Here is a 23,146-nt window from a genome sequence, read left to right as displayed (position 1 = left end):
CAAATTAATGCAATTCTGAGATTCTAACTCATACTGGACACCTTGGCGGGTGACAGATCAGGAAGTGAAAGTTATTGGAGAGACTGTGGAACAAAAGGCATGTGAATGAAGGCACTGACACTGGGACTACAAATGGTCTAGCCTTTTTGGGAACCATTCAGAAGCTGTACCCCCAAGACACTAAATACTGCATGCCCTTTGACTCACTTGTACTATTCATACTCCTGTACCTCCAAACAGAGCAATGAAAAGAGAAAAAGACCCATATGCACAAAAAAATCTAAAGTAGTTCTTTTTGTGAAGGCCAAGAACCAGAAACTCAGGAGGTGACCATCAACCTAGGACTGCTAGTATGAGTGATGCTATTGCACTGTAAAAAATGATGAAGGGATGGCCTCAAAAAGCCCGAGAAGAGTTGTATGAACTGATACAGAGTGAAGTAAGCAGAACCAGAGAACAATAATAGTCTTAGAACGATAAGGACAGTCTTGGAAAGACTTCAGAACTCTGACCAGGGTAGTGGCCAGCCACAGTTCCATAGACCAGTGAGGAAGCTTGCTGCCTACCTCCTGATGGATGGGTAAAAGGTTCCAGATGCAGAATGGGACATAGCTCTTTTTCTGGCCAACATGAGAACTGGTTCACCTTGATATTCCCTATTTGTTCCTCACCCTCACCCTACTATTTGGGAGGGGAAAATAAATGCTCACTAATTGAAACTAAAAGTTAAAAGATGGAAGGAAACAGACTCTAAGAGGCCATGTATCAAGGACATGGTGGAGCCCAAGTGGAGACACTGATGGCTTGTGCTCTAGCTTCCTTCTCTTGCTCTCTTAAAAAGAGGAAATTCAGGAAACAAGCCTTTCTCCAAAAGGTTTACAGTGCCAACGTGTGTGTTTTTACCATCTTCAGCCTACCTTTCATTTCTTTCCCCTTAGGCCTCCTCTTCGGGCATTCCTCCTCGACGGGGACTTCTTTGTTGCAGCCTCCCTTGCCACAACTCTGACCAAGATCGCTTTACGTTATGTGGCTCTGGTTCAAGAGAAAAAAAAGCAAAATGTAAGTCCATCCCCCCAGTGGTCATTGAACAGAGGCTTGTCTAAGGCCCCAGATCCACCTTCACTCAACTCAGTTTAGAGAAGGAAACAAGTAATTATGAGAGAAAGCAGATTGTAACACCTGCCCTAAGACAGTGCAGGCACAAGTGTATGGGCATTTAGAGGAGCCATGTAGAGCTTCTGGTCCAGGGAACCAGAGAAGTCTGCTTGGGGGAAGCTGGTAGGGGTTGTACTATCAAAATTGATGAGAGTGAAATGAGATTTCACCTGAAAGTAAGAGCATGAGCAAGAGTGGGAAAGTGTGGGATCTATTTGGGAAATGGTAAGTGGTCCAGTTTAACTGGAATAGTTAGAGAGGCCTCAACATGAAGCTTGGAGTTGGATTCTGGAGAGCTTTGAGTACCAGGCTAAGCATTTGAGCGTTACCTCTAGGCAGTTGGGATACCAGTTCAAGTTTTTGGCAATTGAATATGGAAAAAAAAAGAGGCAGAGGGTAAAGAAGTTTGACTTTGTTTCCTACTATCATGTGTTTGTTAAAGATCAGAAGTTCTTTATTGGAAGTGGACAACTAAGGCATTCTTTTTTCCACTGCAGTCTTTTATTGCTGAAGCTATGCTGCTCATGGCCACCATTCTTCATCTGGGCAAATCCTCTCTTCCCAAGAAGCCCATTACAGATGATGATGTAGATCGCATCTCCCTGTGCCTCAAGGTCTTGTCCGAGTGTTCACCTTTAATGAACGATATCTTCAATAAAGAGTGCAGGCAGTCCCTTTCTCACATGCTATCTGCTAAACTGGAGGAAGAGAAGCTGTCCCAGAAGGTGAGTGCTCACCGACTGTTAGAGCTGTGTGCATAGAACCTGTAGAGGGGAAACCTGAGTATACTGAGGACAGCTCTGTGGTGCTTGTTCAATCTAGAAAGAGTCCGAAAAGAGGAATGTGACTGTCCAGCCTGATGACCCCATTTCCTTCATGCAACTCACTGCCAAAAATGAAATCAACTGTAAGGAGGACCAGTTTCAGCTGAGCCTGCTGGCAGCGATGGGGAATACACAGAGGAAGGAAGCAGCCGACCCGCTGGCATCAAAGCTTAACAAGGTTAGAGAGAATTGCAAGTTCGCGGAATCATCTTTTCTTTAGGTCTTTGACTTAGGGAATATTTTAAAAGTTTTCTTCTGTAATTACAACAAAAACATTTAGAAGTCCTTCGTTTAAGAAGAACATAAGCTAACTTTTGATCTCATTTACTTGCTGTTATACTGCCCTGCCCAAATTGGTGGGGAGATAACTTTGGTAAGTTTTTAGTGCAAAAACAAATAAACTCTGAGCTTCTGTTTGGTCGTGGTTTTCAAAGAGTTAAGTGATTCATAAATTCTCTCTTTGACCTGTTTTCTAGTTCATTTGTTTGAGATAAATACCTTACCTGTTCTAATTTTTTAGTCTTTTAACTTGGTTTTATTAGTTCTAATTGTCTCATGGAATCATTGAGTTCTTTTAGCTTCATTCTACTTTTCAGGAAGGTCAGTATACTATGTGGGGAAGCTATTTATTGTCCCTCTAGTATTTTCAAGAGCTCCAATTCCGTTTTTTATTCCTTGTTTCATTTTTTCTTGGTATAGAGTAAAATATGTTTTAAAAATCTCTTGGGAGGGTTGCCTCTGGGCTTCTCTTAACTTTTAGTACTTTTTTAATTGCTTTTGGAATTTTCTATTTACTCATATCTCTGACTTGGTTCTATGAATTGGGCCTATGTGCCAGGGCCAGACTCCACCCTTTCTTACTGTCTCATACATGGTGGACAGGCCCACTCTGGTCCTGTCCCTTCTGTAGTCTGGATGGAGTGGCTGCCTGGATTCTCTCTGTCTCCTTGTGGCACTATAGGTCTTAGCCTCAGCCCTATCACGGTCTCCTTACCAGTTGAGAGTTGGTTCCATTCCTTGCTGTGGCCCTAACAGACCACAGTCAGATGTCAGAGATTGGAGATGGTGCTAGTCTCAGGCCTTCTAAAAGGCTCCTTTGTGCATTTTCCTGGATACCAAGCTGGCCTTGTCTCCTGCTGTGGCTCTGAGTATCCCAAGGTATGCACTGTCCTGCTCTGTTTCCCTGTGTAGTGACCCACAGAGACTGGCTTTGTCCCCCATTATAGCTCTGATAGGGCAGGCCCCATTTACCAGAGCTTGCACTGTTTTTTGTATTCCCTGGCCCATTCCCTCTCCAAGGATATGCAGGCTTCTAGCATCTTCTGGTGCACCTCCGAAATGGATGGAAGAACTGACTGGTGTTCCTCTCTGGTCTCGTGGTCATTACTCTGGTAATTCATTAGCTCTTTCCTGGTGCAGTTCTGAGAGAGGTGGGTTTTCTAGGACTTTACAGGTCACCATCTTATCTGGAAGCCCCTGTACAGTGTGATATCTAACAAAAGAAGTTAACATCCTTTTGTTAACATTTAGAGCCAGAATGAGGAAGCTGCTATATCCATACTCCAGGAGTTGAGTTTGTTCATGCCCACTGTCTCAATGTGTCCAGAAAACCTGTACTGGAAAGTGCAAATACAAAATAGTAGAGCTGGACTTGGCTTCATACACCATGTAGTTCAAATTTTTAATTTTACAGACAAAGTCTGGAGCCCAGAGGGAAAGTTATTGCCCAGAGTTATACAATTATGGCAGGTTGTGTACTCAGAAGCAGATTTCCTGCTTCCCAGTTTTTCCTTCCTACTAACGTTCTTTTTTGCCCTCAGAAAGAAAGAAGTAATCGTGATGAGGAGGAAGAATATGTTAGAATTTTTTAAACTTTATTCCTCTAGTGTTGTTAGATACATGCCACATCTTTCCTCTGATAAGCTAGAAGGGGATGGAGGTCTGAAAATCCATTTTAATATTGAGACTCTAGAACATTCAAATTATGCATTAGTTTGAAATTCTGCTGTAAGTGATGAATAACAGAGTTCTCCAGATCCACTTGGAGAATGGTTTGAATTGTCTTACATTAATTTCCCACTTAGATATTCTAGAAAATTTTTATGTGGGACGTTGCACCTGTCATAGAGTAGCTTAAGAGATCCAAACAACACTGTGTCAGAGGTCTACAGGGTGTAATCATTTGGCATACAGGTACTTGCTGTAAAATTGATATCTTGGAAATCCAGGCATTCAGTATTCTCTTTATTTTTGTTTGGCAGGTTACCCAGCTAACAGGCTTCTCAGATCCTGTTTATGCAGAAGCTTATGTTCATGTCAACCAATATGACATTGTTCTGGATGTACTTGTTGTGAACCAAACCAGTGATACTTTGCAGAACTGCACATTAGAACTAGCCACACTAGGTAAGGACATATCCATGGTGTGTAGGTATGAAGCTAAAACTTAGCACTGGTTCTCCTCTACTGACAATTCTAATGAGTAGCTTTCAGGTAACTATACTTAGCAAGCCCTTAGCCTAGGACTTTTTTAAAGTATCAAATGCCATTTTCCTGGGTCTGAACTCCTTTGCAATATATTTATCAGTAGCTTACAAAGCTACAATTTCTGAATATATTCTAGTCATATTTTGTCCATTAAAGTGACATTATTCAAGTGAACAAGCAACAGTGAAGCCTTTTGGGATAATGGATTAAATGCTCCACATAGCAATCAGAGCCTTGCAGCTCAGGTTCCCTTGGGTCTCTGTTTTCACACTGGCTCTCTTCTGTTTTTGGCATTTGAAGCTAAACAGTTCATTGTACCGCATAGTTTGGGTAAGTGTAGATTTTTCTGGGTGTCAGTGAAGGGAACAGGTGAAATAGAAGACTGTTGTTGTGACTTCGCTCTTTTGAAACTGTCCATTTGCTCAGTACAGAACTGCGTACCTGGTTTGTGCCTTGGGCATCACCAAGCCGGTGCTCATCCGTGATGCTCGTCCCTTTAATGGGATTTCATTGGTTCCTCCTTTGGATTCTGTTTTTTCCTCTGCCTTATAGTGCACATGTCTGAAGTAGTTACATCCCTACTCTTTTTCACATTTTACTTTGAAAAGCAAAAATGTGGAATATTCCCAGGGATCATTTAGTACCTGGGATGACCATGTAAGTCAGAGGGAAATGGAGAGAGGGGGTCTTCAAGTACAGGAGTCCTCCCTTTTTTTGTTTTGGTGCAGCTTGGGATCTGTATGGAGACCTTTGTGGAAACAAATGTGTCCTTGCTTTAATGGTCAGGTATCTCCCTTAATTTGGAATGAATTACTAACATGAGTAAACTTCTTTGTCAGAAGTTTATGTACATACATTGAAATGACTGATCAGCATCCATTGTTCTGCATCTCTGGGTATTCAGATTAAGAATCACTATAAAATTATTCTGAGGTTCCCAAGTTTTAAAACAAATAAAAATGCACAGGCTGTATTATAAAAACGAAAGAAAGAAAATGGCATAACTCTAAATGTTTCCCCTTTTCTGTTATTATAATAAGCTAAAAACTTAAGCAATTTACATTTTGATGTCTAAGATTTTACCATATACAAACTGATTTTTTTTTTCTCCAGGGGATCTTAAACTTGTGGAAAAGCCATCTCCTTTGACTCTTGCACCTCATGATTTTGCAAATATTAAGGCCAATGTTAAAGTAGCTTCAACAGAAAATGGAATTATTTTTGGTAATATAGGTAAGATGCCAAGCATGTTGTACAATAGCATATCTGGGGCATACATCATGGAAAAGGAAATCTAAAGAAGGTCTTCCCTAATAAGTGGGTGGTGTGCGAGATCCACTATTCTGTGATGTCAGAGTGTCTTATACTGCTTTTGTGTCCCTCCCAAAAAATATCTAGCACAGTACATTAGTATTTCAAATATTTTGTTGGTATGGCACCAGCCCAGGTCATAGTCATTCCATCCTTTAACTGTATTTGTGAATTGATCACCTCCAAAAAATCAGTCCTTGGGTTCCAGCACTGGTGATAAACCTATCCGCCCTTAGCTAACCTGATGGTTAGGTGACAGATCTGCCATCTATTACTAGGCCCATATTCAACTCCTTTCCAGCTTGGGTTGGACTGACCAGCAAGTGTGCTCTCATAACAGTCTTTAAGAACCCAAGATTATGTACAATTAGGCATCAGAGGACATCAGTGAAAGGCCATTACATAGTACAAGGCGCATATTAGTTGGTTAATACTGCTTGTTGAGTTGTAAAAATGAAGTTAGTGTTCAGTGAAAGAGAAAGCCTCTTAAAAATAAGATTTCAAAGTATGTTTTGCTTTTCCAAATGTTGAAGTCATGTTTTTCATTCATATGAATTAACCTGCCAGTCTCACAGTTGTGTGGGGGTTTTGTGTGTTTTTAAATTTTTGTCTGCAGTATATGATGTATCTGGAGCAGCAAGTGACAGAAACTGTGTGGTCCTCAGTGACATTCACATTGACATCATGGACTACATCCAACCTGCTTCTTGTACTGATGCTGAGTTCCGCCAGATGTGGGCAGAATTTGAGTGGGAAAACAAAGTTAGTATGGGGGAAAGTGGTGGGCTTCTTGCTTATTATCCTCCCTACTTTGGGGTTAGTATGGTAATCGGGAGTTCCTAGTGAAACCTTTCCCCATGGCAAGTGACAGATACAGAAAGAGAACTTGCAGCTTCTTCAGTCCATTCATACTACCTAGAAATTAGCCTTGGTTAGGCTTACCAAGAAAACAGTTTTCCAAAAACAACAAACAAAAAAACACTTTCCACTCTCAGGCATGAGATCAGCACTGCATAGTTAGCCTAGGTGAGCAGAGTGTTGCAGGCTCTGTCTCAGATGGTCATGGGAGGAAAGATGACTGAATCCAGTTACCTCAAGGAATGGGATGCCACAGCGCTTCTGGAGACATGCGTTCAGTCACTCCACCTTCGGCAGCTGTTGTAGGTGTTCAGCACAAAGCATGACTGATTTGTTATTGAGGTCATTCCCTATCAAAAAGTATTCATTCTGGCATCCAGTTCGAAGAGAAATGTGAAGAATGTAGTTACTCCTCTGAAAACAAAGGGTTTTTTTTCCCCATTGATATAAAGTGAAATTAAAGTAATGCTGTCTGTAGTTTACCTTTTTAGCAGTTGGAAGTTTCTGCAACACTAAGAGAAATTATTGTGAGAATTTTTTTCTTTTTAAGATCATAGTATTTTAGACCTGAGATTTTAGAAGTTACCTAAGACCCATTTCTCTTTTCTTTTTCTCTTTTTTACAGATGATGAAACTGAGGTCCAGAGGTCATACAGCTATAGTGTAGACCTAGGAATAGAAGTTTCCCTAACTCCCAGTCTATTGTTCTCATTGATTTCTTTTTCCTCCTTGTAGGTGACAGTTAACACAAATATAATTGATTTAAATGAATATTTACATCATATACTGAAGTCAACCAATATGAAGTGCCTCACTCCAGAGAAGGTAACACCCTGTCTTAATTTGCTGTTGGACACTCTGGGGTGGCCTCCTAATGAGCATCTACTATAATAAGGCTCTACCTAAATTAACCTACTGAATGACTGATCTAGGTTTTCCCCCATTAACCATTTCTTCGCCATTTTTCTAGAGACTTTATCCAGAGGAGTTTTGTAAGAAATTATTTTTGCTTTTATGGAAAATATTAGCAGTTCCCCTAACTTCTCTCTCTTTCTCTCCCTCTTATTTTCCCCTCCCAAACATCCTACCCTTTTGCAGTAACTCTGATATGAATCAAAATATATCTGCTGGTAAAGAGTCATTTTCATTGCAATATAGATTTCATTGGTTTCTGGTTGATGTAGCACTATAGGTACCTGATTCATAGGACTCCCAGCCCTGCCAGTAAAGGCTTATATGGGATACCTGACCTTGCATGCTGAGCCCCTGGGTGAAGTGTTAAAGTCATTGTTATTCTCTTTCAGGCCCTTTCCGGATACTGTGGCTTCATGGCTGCCAATCTTTATGCCCGGTCCATATTTGGAGAAGATGCACTTGCCAATGTCAGTATTGAAAAACCAATTCATCTTGGACTGGAAGCTCCAGTTACTGGCCACATACGGATTCGTGCAAAGAGTCAGGTAATGATTGTCCTTCCTTTGAACTGTCTTTGTACCTTCCACTTCTCGGATGTAGGAAAGAAAGTTGTTTCTAAAAAACTCTATTTTCATTACTGTCTCCATAGCTGCGTAATAGCTTTGCCGGATTCCATAGATATACAGCAGGCATATTTTCTTCATAGGCAAGATATTTAACTCACTTCCATTGTGTCCCTTTGGGAATCATCATTCTGGACCTTGTGTGTAAAGCTGTTCTGCCTCTCAGTTGAAATAAATCCTGGAGTCCAAGGTTCATCACAAAAGCAGAGAATCAGGAAATTTCAGGAGGATCTTAAAAATGATCTAATCCAGCATCCCACCCACTGCAGGAATTTCCTCTGTAGCATCCAGGTCATTCAGCTTCTCTGGAGCACTCCTAATGACAGGGTACTTGCTGGTTCGCAAAGTTACATTACATTCCTGGAGAAGCTTTCATTGTTAACAAGTTTCTTCTCATATTGATCCAAAATCTTTCCCCCCCTCTTAATTTCAACTTGATGATCATAGAACTCAGAGCTCAGAACTCAAAAGTCCTGACAAATTGTCACTCCAGTTTCTACAGAAACGCCTCCAGTTATGAGAAATTCGTTATTTTCTAAGACAGTCCCTTTCACTTTTCAATATCTCTGATCATTAGAAAGTTTTCCTCTACATGTAGTTCAGATCTGCCTCTCAGCAACTACCACCCGTAATTCCCACTTCCATCCTTTGGGGACAGGCAGAATGAAACTAAAGTTTCTTTAATATTATTCTCATTTACTTACAGATGACTATTTCCCTCTTCTCCCAAACCTTCTGTTTTCCAAGCTTCATTACCCTGTTTTTTGTATAGCATGGTTTTCTATTCCATTGGGATCATGGTGGCTTCTGGATGCTCATCAGCTTGTCAGTGACCTTCTTAAAAATGTGACTAGGACACAGTACTCTAAATTTGATTTCACTGTGGTAGAATTGTTGTTGATCAGTCATGTCCTGTTCAGGTCCATGGACCATAGCATGCCAATACCGTCCATTGGTTTTTCTTGACAAAACCACTGGAGTGGTCTGCCATTTCCTTCTCCAGTGCATAATGGCAAACAGTGGGTAAGTGACTTGTCCAGAGTTGCACAACTAGTAGTGTCTGGGGCCAGATTTGAACTCAGATCTTCTTGACTCCAGACCCAGCCTTCTGTCCATTGTGCCACCTTGCTGCCTTATGGCAAAGATCAGTTGGGCTATTGTCTCCTTTTTTCTGGAGTTTATGCTGATACAACCAAAAATTAAATTAGCTCTTTTTGTCTATTTATGTCATACTTTGAACCTGCAGTTCACTAAGAGCCTCCCCTCCATGCCCCCAGTCACTTTTATATGAATTACCATCTAGCTGTATTTTTCCCAGTCTCTCTTCCCCTTTGGAGGTACACAAAATAAATGTGGTCCCCTTTTCAGAAGAGAGCCATTCACTTATTTTAAGATAGTTATATGTCCTAAGTCTTCTCTCCTCAGAACTAAAACACTTTCAGCTACTTTAATCATTCCTCATCATCTTGGTCATCCTTTTCTGGATATATTCCAGTTTGTCAGTGTCCTTCTAAAACAGGTCCAGAATTAGACCTAATACTGTAAGTACAGTCTAACAGCATAGAACCTAGCTCTCTCTTTGTACATACACTGTGCAGAACTATGCCTTCTATAAATGCAATATGAGAACTCTGAGAATTGGGATGGAGTTAGGTGGCTGCTACTTCTGAGTCTATTTTTGTGACTGTTAGAGGCACCATGCAAATGGCTGACTGCTTTTATGTGGTGTCAGAAATGCAAACATGCTCTTTCTTCTTTACAGGGAATGGCCCTTAGCCTTGGAGATAAGATCAATCTGTCTCAGAAGAAAACTAGTGTATAAAAGTCAGAAAAGGCCTTTTCAGATTTCCAGATTTAGGTATGTGTCTTGTTGGACTCCAAGCAACTTGTATTCCTTCATGCTCTGTGTAATGTAGAATCTGAATTTGTGCTGAATGCATTCCAGCAGATAATTTATAACTTTTACCCTAAATCAAGACTGAGTTAAAAATTACAATTTATTTTTCTCTTTCGGTCTTAGCCATTCTGTGTACTGTCTTTAAAGCATATAACATCTTCCACATGTACTAAGACTGTTTCACAGTACAATCTGTCTATTCTTAGGACTTTTGTCATTTTATAAATAAATGCATAATTTGATTTGCTACTTACCTGTTTGTGTATGTTTTTTTTTGACAGGGACATATGGTAGGATCTGAGTTCAGGTGCTGAAATTAGTCTTTGATTTTTCATTGCGTTAGAGAATGTTAGAACTGGGAAAAAGATTAGAGATTAGCCCCATGTGGGCTTCTGGATCCTACAGGAGTGTTTCCTGGTCCCAGAGCTGCTTCACAGCAGAGGGAAGGCCTAATATCAAGGTATGCCCACCCTTGGTTCAGCACTTTTGCTGCTGTGCTATGAATTAAAAGGACCAGGTACAGGTCAGCTCTTCAGAAGAAAATACTTAGCAACTAATCAGTGTAATAGAGTATATTTTGCTTATGAATAGACATAAGTCTTTGAAGAGAATGTGAAAAGGAGGTGCAATCAAGAAAGAGGCCTCGATTTACCCGCATGGTTATGTCCATTTAACATCTGGACACTGACATAGCTGAAACCGCTGAGCTCAATCTTCATGTGTTTTTGTAATTTGATGAAATTTAGCACCAGGGAATCCATATCAGATTAACTTGAGAGAGATTCATCTTCAGTGTGAAGAAATGTTAGGGAGTGCACACACACAGTGCTATGGTCCCCACTGATGGAGAAGATTGATAGAATCAATAAGCCATTATCTGTTTTTAAAATCATTTACATGTGGCTTTGGAGTATACTGTTGTATTTACCGTGAGTCCATAGTGGTTTAGCTTAATTAGGAAAGCCACATTATGAAAACTATGGTTGAGAGGATTTAGGAAACTCTCCACCTTGACATGTGTGCTCAGCTCCTCTGTCTCCCATATTGTGTTGGAGACAGGCACCATCAGAGTGAGTCCTGGTTTTAGAATTGCCTCCTCTTTGCTACATCTGAGGATGTATCTTAGACCTCAAGCATCTTTGCCTTCCAGCTCCTGTATTCCCACTGGATTCAGGATGATCCAAGGGCAGGCTAAGAGAACAACAGGCAGTGACTAGAGTGTATTCCGCTCGTAGGCTGGCATGAGAATGGAGGTATTTATCTGAACTACACAAAAGGAAAACCTCCTGCTGATATCTTTTGTCATGACACAAACCCATAAGAGTCACGCGAAGCCAGAACAGATTGCTTCATTATAAGTAACGAGTCTCAGGCCTTCACAATTCCCTCAGCAAATGTGTCCATTCAGTGAATAGATGACCACTTGTTAAGGATACTCTAGAAGGGATTCATCCTATCAGATATACCAAGGATAGACGCTTAGAGGTCATCCAGTCCAACTGTCTCCTCAGGAGATGAGTCCCTCCAAGAGTATCTTCAGCAAGTAATACATGTGTAGGTGAGGGCTTCAGGCACTTACAGATACCTGCCTAACTGGCAGCATCTGTCAGCAGAGCAGCAAAGGGGTTATTTGGAGATGAAGCAGTGGGAGCGATTTGCAGGTTGGAAAACAAAATGAAATATATCAAGACCCAGGGATTCCGATGACGGTAACAGGATCAAGTAGAACTTTGAAAATAAATTTTCTCATTTGATTTAAAATATCTTTTTTTTAAGAAAAGCATCACCAAGCTCAAGGTAAATCTTCATTATATATCATTATACTGAACTCCTTAGACATTTATTCATTATAGTGGCCCAGTGAGGAGTTGGTGATGGGGAGGGGACATGGCAGCCTTGTTCTAGACAAAACATGGTGAAACTCTATAGCTCACATAGGTAGATAGATGTCACAGAACTGGGGAACCTGTGAGCAGAGCCTAAGCTTACATTAGGAAAAGATGAATATGCTCAAAGTGTAGGCAGTATGGACAGATGGCCAAGAACGAAGACCTGGATCTGGCAGGATAAAGGTGGGCATTTTGTTTGTCTCTGTAAATTCATTGCAGCTTCTGGTAAGCTGAATACACTTTGCTCTGCTAATTTGGGGTTTTAATGAAATAAACCTTCAGCTGACTCTCAGGAAACTTGTGTTCTACTTCCAGGTCTTCCATTAACCACAATCAGCCTTAAGAGAAAAGGAGAGGGTCCCCACATTGAGTCTAGAAAGGGAGCATGGTTTGAGGGAGGGACGCCCCCGAGGGGCTCAAGCTGGAGACATCTCCAGGATGGGAGGGCTGCTGGCAAGAAGTAGATCTAGGAGTGTTGTGCTTCCTCTTAACTCTCCTGGCACCTGTGCCAATTCTCTTTCACACCATCGTATCCCATACTCTACACCAATTAGTGTTCAGGTGATGACCTGCCTCTGTCTGCTACAGAAAGATCAGGTACCCCAGGCCTCTCTGGCCAACAGTGTGGAAGCCTTCAACCCTGCAGAGAGGAGACAGGATGGACCTTGGAATCCACACTGTAAATCCTTGTCTGTTCTCCTCCGTTAATTATACTATACATGAAATATTCAAAGCATTTCTTGACTATTAAAAGGAGCTTCCCTACCAAGGGATTCATTAATCGATACTGCAGTCTACCTAAATTTTGAATAAGGTTTAGGCTTGATGAGCCCCATAACCTGATCCCACCTTTGGTTTATGAGAATCAATAGGTTATCTGAAAAGACTCATGAACTGATGCAGAGTAAAATGAACAACATCAGGGGAACAGTTTACATGATGACAATAGTAATATAAGAAGAACTTTGAAAGAGGTACCGATTTGAGCCAGTCATGACTTTAGAAGACTGCTGACAGCATGTTGCGTGCGCCTTGGCAGACAAGGGGATACCGCTGAAATGCAAAATGAGACGTACATTTTCAGACACAGCTCATGTGTTGAATCATCTTGCTGGACAAGGGAAGGTTTCTGCTGAGGAGAGGAGAGTGAGGTAGCAATTGAGATTCACCCAAAAAAAGCATCAGTAAAACATTTTATAATGCATAGAATAAAACAAAAGCTTCAGATGGTGGCACAAAGAGCAGTTTTGTCGTCAAACCACGCTTAAATATACCTTTTGTTTTGTTTTTTTAACAGTATTTTCCCCAATAAAGGAAGGGAGGGGTGTGATAGAAGAGAGGGCAGATTGGGGGAAGGGGTAGTCAGAATGCACCGTGTCTTGGGGTGGGGGGAGGGGAGAGACAGGGAGAAAATTTGGAACTCAAAATCCTATGGAAAACTAAAAATAAGTTAAAAAATAATAATAATATTTTCCCCAATTACATGTAAAAACAATTTTAACATTCTTTTTTTTTAAATTTTGAGTTCCAAATTTTCTCTCTCCCTCCCTCACCTCCCCAACTCCCCTAGATAGTAAACATCTTTTTAAAAAAATCAAACCAACAAGATCACAGTTTCGTATACAATACTCCGTTGTTATTTATATACTAAAATGTATTTGTTAATTAAGTTTATAATTAAAATTTAAACTACAAAAAAGACATCAGGTTCCTTCAGTAATAGTATAGCCATAGCCGAAGTGCAAGTAAACCCGCCCTACTGTGCACAGAACACTGTGCTAATGGCTAGAAGAGAGAAACTCTAGGGGATAGTCTCTGCCTTCACAAAATTTACAGTCTAGTAGGGGGAATAAAATACCAACAGACAGATGATTGTAATTCACACTATTACATGAAAAGCTCATAAAAGAAGGATAAAGAATTATGTGAACTCTCAAGGTGAGCTACAAGCTGCCTCCTTGTAGGGTGCCTTACTGTTTCAGCTTGGCTGGCTGGCATATCTGCCATTTTAGTGGCAATGGTAAAGAGAGCTGGTCCCTTCTCCACAGGATAGGTACTACTGTTATCATTTTACTGATGAGGAAACTGAGGCAGGTTAAATGGCTTGCCTAGGGTCAAACAGCTGGTAAGTGAATGAGGCAGGATTTGAACTTGGGTCCAACACTAGCCACTATGCCACCTAGATAACACACCACCAAGGTGGAGTGACTTACCCATGGTTGGTAAGCTTGAGCCCGGTGATCATTCAGCTACGTACAAAATTTTAATCCAACCTTCTCATCTTGTAGATGATTGTTTTTCTCCTGATATCTCTCCCTAAAGGAAGGAAGGTGATTCTGGATCGCAGCAGGGCATTATGGGTCTGGCAGCCTGGAGATAGGTGTGGTTGGAGGGGAACAAAGCCACATTATTTAACTCCACTGTTTATTTAACCTTGGACCCAATTCTTCTTTCTCCATCCTGCATCCAAGCACCAAGGCTTAGGTCATAATCTCATCCTAAGATTTAGAGTGTGAAGGGAGAGAAGGCACAGTTAGCTATAAAGAATACTGTCTGGGATTCCTAGGGCCCAAAGTATGGCAGCGGAAGGGACCAGATATTAGTAAATGCTCGTTGACATGACTTAGAGGTCATCTTTTCCAATCTTCTCATTTTACAAATGAGGAATTTCCAGAAAGGGATAATAGTTTATCCCAAGTAACATATTACTGACTAAGCTGGACTTTGATCCCATGTTCTCTGATTCTGAATCCAGATTTCCTCAGAAGATTTGGACTTGAGTCTTGGCCCTGCTCCTTATTAACTGTGTGACCTTATAGAGTCACTTTTTCCTCTCTTGGCCTCAGTTTCCTCATCTGTAATGTGAAGGATTTGAACTAAATGACCTCCACTTCTAAATTCTGTTATCCTATGAATTAGGTTCAGCCTCTTCAACAAGTTGCCAGCCACGACCTGAGAATTGCTCCACTTTTGAGTTTGATCATTCCTGGCCTGCTCATCCTTAGTCCTGACTAACCCCCTCCATTGGGTTTCTCCATTCTCATCTCTGGGTTACTGAGCATCACCAAACTGGCAGTTGTACAACGGGAGAGAAGACCCCGGTCCAAGCTTTACTGAATTGAACAGCTCTCAAGCTTGAGTTGCTCCATCTGTAAGATATTTGTACACACCTGAAAATTGTTGTGATACAAAGTGCATTGAAAACTAAAGACTCGGCCCTTGGTGCTACTCGACAACTCAAGCTAACTCCTCTGAAAAGCCTTCTCTGCTCCTGCTAGCTGAATTCTTGTACCTCTATTGTGCACATCATATAATTTAATTGGTATTATCATTATTTGCATCATTTCTTATTTATTGGTCCTTGGAATCTCCTTTAGCCCTGAGCCTGGATATAATGGATATTTAATAAGTTTTTGTTAAATGAATAAGTATATGTTGGATTATGAACTAACCAGGCTTTTGTGGATTATCCTCAGAACCTAACTGCTGTTTCTAACTATTTCTGTGGGAAATACTACTAGGCATATGCCCTAAGGTTGTGGTTTGTCCTTCATCTTGAGGACGACCGTGACATCAGGAATGCAAGGTCATGACTTGCAAGTGAATTGGATTTAAGTGAGGCAGGGCTGTGCAAAGTCACCAGCCTCACTTTCTCCTCCGGAGCCAGGTGGGTCCAATGGCCATAGATAGATCAGGAGGACCCTAAGAAGTCAAGAGAAAGAGTACAAGTGCACCCAAACATAAGGCAGCTAGGTGGCGCCAAAAGTGCACAGAGTGCTGGGCCTGGAATCAGGAAGACTCTTCTTCCTAAGTTCAAATCTGGCCTCAGACACTTACTAGCTCTGTGACCTGGGCAAGTCACATCACCCCGTTCGCCTCTGTTTCTTCATCTGTGAAATGAACTGAAGAAGGCAATGACAAATCATCCCAGTATTTCTGCCAAGAAAACCCCAAATGGAGTCACGAAGAGTCACGCACAACTAAAAAAGGATTGAACGACAATGCTACCTACCACCAAAACATTCATAGTCACTTCTTTGTGCTAGTAAAGAATTAGAAGCCAGGTAAATTCCTGTCAAATGGCAAAATATATTGTGGCATGTGAGTGTAACTGTACCATAAGACACAACAAATATGAAGCAGAAGCATAGGAAGGCAGATAAAGTGAGGTAGAGTGAGGAAAACAACTAAGATCAATATATGCAATTATAATAATGTAAATGGGAAGAATTTTTTAAAAAAGAAAGGAAGCTGAAGGCTGTGTATCTAAGAAGACTGAGTCTGGCCTAGGAGAAGAATTAAGCAAATAATTCCCCCTCCCATTTGTAGAAGTGACATCAATGGAAGGAACACAAGGTGCTGAATACATACATGCATGCACACACGCGCGCACACACACACACACACACACACACACACCATATACTATCAGAGCTGAGGAAAGCGCCGGTTACACTGAACTGCTTCCTGAACTTTGTAGGCTTTTTAATTTTTAACAAGGATTGGCTTACTGGGGAGGGGAGAAGGAATGGGTGTTATTTTCAGAACTAAAAGTGATGTAAAAACATAAGATGAAAATAAGGTAAAACAATTACTGTGAAAGGATGAAGTCCCAAATAACTTACAAATGAAATTTGGGAGCACATCACTTTTAAAGTAGGCACTGCCTGTTGTTAGTTTGCTAGTAATTCTTTGCTGTTAAAATAAGAAGAAAAGTCTCCCTATTCTGCTGACATCACCCACAAACAGGAGAAACTGAAAAGTACCTGATTCTGGTCCACGCGTGACTCAAACCTTAGCATCGTCAGAGAGATCTAATAGAAATCCCTTCCTCATAAATATGTTTAACATGATTGTACATGTATAGCCTATAGCAGATTGTCTTGGGAAGGGGGAGGAGAGGGAGGGAGGGAGAAAAAAATCTTATTAAAGTGAATATTGAAAACTATCTTTACATGTAATTGGAAAAAATGAAATACTATTAAGTGGGGTGAAAAAGCCTCTTCCTCGTACTGAGCTCTGATCTGACTATGTGCAAATATATCCACTGATCCTACTTCTGACCTCTGGGACCAAGCAGAACAAGTCTACTCTCTTCTCCGTAAGACAATCCTTTAAATACTTAAAGACTCCTTTCCCTTCTGTTCTTCTCCAGGCTAAAAATCCTCAGTTCCCTAAACTGTTCTCTCCTATGGCAGTCTCCAGGCTCTGGTCCAACCTAGTCACCTTCCTCTTGATGAGGATGAGGATGATGAGGATGATGATGATGACGACAATGATGATAGCTACTGCTCATGTAGTGTTTTTAAGATTTGCAAAGTACTTTACCAATGTTGTCTCATTTGATTTTCACAACAGTCCAGTGAGGTAGGTACCATTGTCCCCATTTTACAGATAAGGAAACTGAGGCTGAAAGAGGTTAAGTGACTTGCTCAGCTATTAAATGTCTTAAGCCTTCCTGACTCCAAGTCCATGGCTGTCCCTCAATGAACATGGTCCTTCCTAAAATGTGGCTTTTCAGAACAATATTCCAGACCAGGCCAGAGGACCTGATGTCAGACTAGTTTCCCTCTATCTTGGGAGTTTGTCTCTTTTAGCTGTTGTGTTCCACTGTATCCTTCCAAGGGATTTCTTAACCCTGCTGTTTTTTAACTCATGGCAGCAAGCTGGCTAAAGAACTTTGCTGTTGCTCAAGGCCAGTTTGCCCTGGTCCTTCAAGCTGACCTTGAAGGGAGTGTTTCTGGGGACCAACTATGGAAAGGATGCATACAGCCTTCTCCAGGGGGAGGCAGAGTGTTCTCGAAGAACTATACACTGAGAAGCTGCCATCTAGACCAGCAAACACTTGACTCTCCCTTCTAATATCCCCAAAGATCTCCAAGGTGGAGGAACCAGCTCCCTGGGAGTGGCTTTCATTGTTCAGAAGTTTTTCCCCAACCTCTGAGGAAAAGATCCCAGCAAGGCCTACTCTGTTTCTTGTCACTGTAACCTTTAGGGATCACAGCAACCAAGAAATTAGGCTCATTTGATTTAAGGAGGTGAATCACCTGGGGATTTCCTTTTAATGTCCTGTTTTGGGGGGGACTTAAGACATGATAAGGAAAACATGGGCCCTGGAGAAAGCAACAAAGGATCAGGGATTAAGATTCTCAGGCCAGAGCTAGGGAGGAAAACTGCCCAGCCCCAGGGTCTTTGCATGTGGCTAAAACCAGCAGGGCCGTTCTGCTGTGCACTCAGACCTCCAAGGGACACACGGAAGTATGTACGTCTGGGTAACCACAGATATTTATGAGAAGTAAAACTCGGTGAGTGAAAAATAACAACTTACAGCAGAGTAAATGAATGAGTTCAGAAACACGCCCAACCCAAGTGGGAAAGGGGGAGGGGGAGAAGAACTAAATTCCCGAAATGCATCTGCTTTTAGGAGTGCAGCAGCCGCTGGGGTACGTGCCCACAATAAAAAGCAATCTTGACACTTGAGCCCCTGTGGACCTGGGAGGGAAGCCCCATGCAATAGTTCCCTGGGTCAGGAGGTGAGTATAAACTGAGGCCACAGATCTTTAAGGAGCTAAGGCAACCCTATTAGTGGGGTCGGCAGAACTGGTCACTCCCTTTCAAGAAGGTGGTTACACAAAGAAGGCCTTTTCGTGAACCTGTTTTGTATCTTTCTTGTCTGTCCTCAGACCTGTGGAGTAAACCTAATGCACACATTTAAGGGGGCCAGCAATGCTGTGTGTGTGTGCGTGTGTGTGTGTGTGTGTGAAGGGAAGGACTCAGTTTCTCCAGCTGCTATGTGTGTGTGTATGTGTGTATGTATGTATGTGTATGTGTGTGTGTGTGAAGGGAAGGACTCAGTTTCTCCAGCTGCTATATGATCTCTGATTCAGTGTCACAGATCTGACTCCCTGTCCAATGCTCTTCCCATGACATCCTACTGTCTGCCTTTCTGTCCTTAATGCTGGAGTACAATCACTGGGATGTCCTGAGCAGATGGACTTCTTTTCCCAAAGTGCTTGATAAACGAAGCTTCAAGTAGCTGCTGTGGGGTGTGGGGGTGATGCTGCTGCATCGTCTGTCCTCAGAATGATTGGGCTGATGGGCTGATGGCAAGGTTAGTTCACCTTCTTCCCTTCCCATTCTAAGATGGGAGAAGCATGGGGAGGGAATACAGTTTGTGATGACCGCCTTTGAGCATTTGGAGGCTGTCATCGGGAAGAGAAATTAACTTTGTGCTGCCTGGCGTCAGAAAATAGATCCAGGACCCGTGGGAGGAAATTTCAGGGAGACAGATTTCCCTGCAGTATGAGAGGGAAAAGAGCCGTATAGCAGAGGAATGAATAGTTTCACTAGATGATGAGCTCCCTTTCCCTGGAGGTCTTCCAGTGGAGGCCAAGTAACTGCTTGCCCCTTGGAGAGGGGACCTTGTTCAGATATGAGATGGACTGAATGACCTCTGAGATCCTGTCCAACTCCAAAGTTCTTTACAAAACGACTGGAAGCATTTTGTCACTCCTTTAATATATTATTGCGTGGTGTTGTTGAGTTGTTTCAGTCATGTCTGACTCTCCATGACCCCATCTGAGGTTTTCTTGGCAAAGAAACTGGAATCGATTGCCATTTCTTTCATTTTACATATGAGGAAACTGAGGGAAACTGGGTTAAGTGACTTGCCCAGGGCCACACAGCTAATAAATGTCTGAGGCCAAATTTTAACTCAGGTCTTCCTGACTCTAAGCCCAGAGCTCTATCACCTGCTGTCATTATTTTTTAAATTTCTTTCTTTCTTATTACTGAAACAAATACACAATAAGAAAAGAAAATGAAATATAAACTTAAATACATAATAAGAAAAGAAAAAAAAGCATCCCTTGTGCATAACACAAGGTAAGAGAGGATTCAAAATAGATAGCCATAAATTTCCATTTCAAAAAAGCCTATTTAATAAATACTACGCACTGTGTGGAGAGCTGTCCGTCTTTTCTTTGCATCCTTGTTAGGTTTTTTTGTTGTTGTGATTCTGGGCTGTGCATTTTTTACTTTGTGCTTTCTTCCTCCTTCCTGCCGCCATTATTATGTAGCAGAACCATCTCCTGCAGCATACATGGGGCTAGGCCTGTGCCCTGGCTCTCTCCATATGGCATGTGCTCTGGACCCTTGCTGAAGGGCATGTACAAGCAGAGGCTTTGGGGTGGTCCTTTACTCCCCCTCATGGGGGAGTCTGTGTTAAAGATGATTGGCAGCTAAGCCAAGAAAATCTCCCCCCTCCATAGGCTAGATAAAAGGATCATGAAGAAAAACTCTACCTTTAAAAAAAAATTCACCTCTTTGTCAGGACACAGCCAATACCCGCTTTCTGGGAAGCGGGGGCAGAAGAAGGACTTATCTATGAAATGTAACAGCAGATATAGGTATAGGCCCTTAAGGTCCAGGAGCCTAAGTCGGGATCTCAAGTCTCTGGCAGCTTCTGCTGCTTTGTATTTCTTTCCCTGAGCACAGGTGAATGATGGACATTTCTGGTCTGGGTGGCTACCTTGTGAACTTCAGATTTTCTCTGGAATCCCAGGATGGGGTTGGGGGGGGATGATAAGTCAGAAAGTTAGAGAAAAAGCCAGAAACTCCTCTCTTGGGAGTTAGAGCCCTCCAGGACTGAATCTGGCCCAGAGCCAGTACCCATCCCCTTTGTGGTACTGGGACTTCTCCACCCCACCTCAAGCCACCAGTCCATTATTATTTCTCATTGTCTCTTATTCCTCTATTAGACTATAAGCCCCATAAGGGCAGAACCATGTCTTATTTAAATTTTGTGTTTATATGGAGCTTAATTCTCTGAACAGTTGGTGATCAATAAATGCTTCTTAAATTAATTGATGATATGTGGCACCTCACTGATGCTGCCCATTCTGTCAGAGAAAGACTGATTCATCCCTAAAGGCTAATTTCTCTGATGAAAGGAATAAATTCCTGTGGTTGACCCAGAGCCCAGGGGTTAGACCCCCCGAGTCCTTAGAGAGAGTACAATGCAGTGTTGGAGATTTCAGCCCCTGCTTGGGGAGGGTCCTGCATCTGACCACTACCTCCCCAGGCAGACAAGGTCATTTAAGGCCTAAATTGAGTCGCTGGGCCCTGGGTTTACAACATCCCAAGCAAGCCTTGGTTATTTCTAGGGAAATCTCAACATCTTCAAAATGAAAATGAATTTTCATTTTCATAAAACTGAAAACATATAGCCTTTCTTGCAGAGGAAGCTACAATCAAGGAAAACACCATTAAGCTGCACAGTACAGCAGAAAAGGCACTGGTCTCAGAATGAGCATGGCTCGGTCAGACTTGATCATTTACAAGCAACATGACTTTGGGCAAATAACTTGCCTTCCTGAAACTTCAGTCTCCACCATGACACACTGAGGTTAATCCAGATGATCTTAAGGGGCTCTTTCAGCTTTAGCATGTTATTGTTCAAGGATTTAGAGTCCATGATAAAAGGAAATTGCCTGTCATGCAGTAGGGGCCTCTCCCTGATCAGGAGAAAGTAGGGTGGGAGGGAAAGAAGGCAATGGGCCCTTGGGGCCCCCAGTGCATCCCTTCACAAAGTAGAGCCAGTATTCCTAAAGAGGAGCCTGATTTTATATAAAATGAAAATATATCCAAATAAGAAAGCATCGAGTGTCCATTACAAAATCACTTTCACACACACACACAAACAAACACACACACACACACACACACACACACACTTGATAGAGATAATGCAGGTGCTGTTATCGCCATTTTACAAATGGGGAAACTGAGGCCCAGATACCCAAGGTTGTCCAGCTAGCGTTAGGGTAGAAATTGAGTGCAGATGAATTCCTCATCTGAATTGTCTCTCCACACTATCTCCTCGAAGGGATAATAAGGACACAGACCTTCAAGTGACTCTTTCCTTTTCACTCTCCAACTTTGCCCTCCCTCACAAGTGCCTGAGGCTGCTAAGGCAGCCTTGGAGCAGAGACCAGCTGGGGCCCAAGACTTCATTTGTCACATAATTAGAAATGCAATATGCCAAGTCAAGGGTGGGGGGCCATGATATGTTTTTCTCAAAAATAACAGGCTTAGGGTATCTGGTGATAAAAGGGTCCATCTGTCTCCAGCGCCACCAGATTGGACAGACTTCATGTATCTGTCAGAATCCTGTCATTACAGACAGCTCACTCCAAGAACCTCGCTGCCATGGCAACCAGAGCCTTGCTTACAGCTTTGTAGATGCTACCAGGCCCAAAGAGGGGAGGGTTCTCTGATGACGATGGGTCACAATGGGTCACATATGTTTCTATGATCTCCAAAGGTTCACAGGGCTTTCCCTCCCCTACTCCCAACCCAACACCCTTGTGAGCTAGGTCATGGCGAGGATTATTATCCCCATTTTATAGCTGAGGAACCTGAGGCTCAAAGTGTCAGAGAGTCCAAGGGACTGAGGTCACCCAGCTATCAAATACTTGGATTGGGATTCAAACCCAAGTCTCCTCAGGGCCCTTCCTGCTAGTCTTCAAGGTCTCATTGGTAATGAAGTACAATGGAGCCTTGGCGGTCAGAGAAAAGAGCACATGTATGAGGCAGCTCATTCACAGAGCACCAGACCTGAAGTCCAAATCCAACCACAGACACTTACCAGCCTGGGCAAGTCACTTAACCTCTTCCTGCCTCAGTTGCCTCATCTGTCAAATGGGAACAGTGACAGCACCTACCTCCCAGGGTTGTTATGAGGATCAAATGAGCCAGTACTTGTAAAGTGTCTGGTCTCAGGCACTTACGAGCTGTGTGACCTTGATAAAGTCACTTAACCTCTCTATACCTCAGTTTCCCCATCTGTCAACTGGGGATAATAGCATCTATCTGACAGGATCTGGTGAGGATCAAACAAAGTACTATCCATAAAGCACTTAGTGCAATGTCTGACACTTAGTGGGTATTTAAAAGACAAAGAAACTAAAAAATAAGAAGACTGTGTTGGAAAATCACTTCTTAAGGATCTTGTAGAAGAATCACAGAATCCCCGGGGCCTTAGAGGTCATCAGATCCCACCCTCCCCCATCTTACAGGTGAAGAACCTGAGTGTCTTGTGGTTTTTCCAGCTTCCTAGGCCTAAGGTGCCTCAATGCCCTTCTCGCTGCTCCCTGATGCCTTCTCAGAGGCCAGCTGGACTAAATA

At 42.2% G+C, this 23,146-nt stretch overlaps 1 protein-coding gene across 1 annotated transcript in view; it reads left to right on the top strand.

Moving 5' to 3' along the window:
* Window positions 1–10,323, top strand: part of COPB1 (COPI coat complex subunit beta 1) — a 33,456-nt gene extending 23,133 nt beyond the window's left edge. Inside the window, exons 14-22 of the mRNA XM_072619543.1 lie at window positions 939–1,059; window positions 1,653–1,880; window positions 1,978–2,157; window positions 4,241–4,385; window positions 5,580–5,699; window positions 6,394–6,539; window positions 7,371–7,460; window positions 7,940–8,095; window positions 9,936–10,323. Coding sequence (XP_072475644.1) covers window positions 939–1,059; window positions 1,653–1,880; window positions 1,978–2,157; window positions 4,241–4,385; window positions 5,580–5,699; window positions 6,394–6,539; window positions 7,371–7,460; window positions 7,940–8,095; window positions 9,936–9,995 — 1,246 coding nt within the window. The 3' untranslated portion in view covers window positions 9,996–10,323. The remainder of the gene's footprint in view (window positions 1–938; window positions 1,060–1,652; window positions 1,881–1,977; window positions 2,158–4,240; window positions 4,386–5,579; window positions 5,700–6,393; window positions 6,540–7,370; window positions 7,461–7,939; window positions 8,096–9,935) is intronic.
* The last annotated feature ends 12,823 nt before the right edge of the window (window positions 10,324–23,146 follow it).

This window comes from Notamacropus eugenii, chromosome 6, assembly GCF_028372415.1.
Source record: "Notamacropus eugenii isolate mMacEug1 chromosome 6, mMacEug1.pri_v2, whole genome shotgun sequence".
NCBI lineage: Eukaryota > Metazoa > Chordata > Mammalia > Diprotodontia > Macropodidae > Notamacropus > Notamacropus eugenii.
This window is presented reverse-complemented; position numbering and strand designations above follow the sequence as displayed.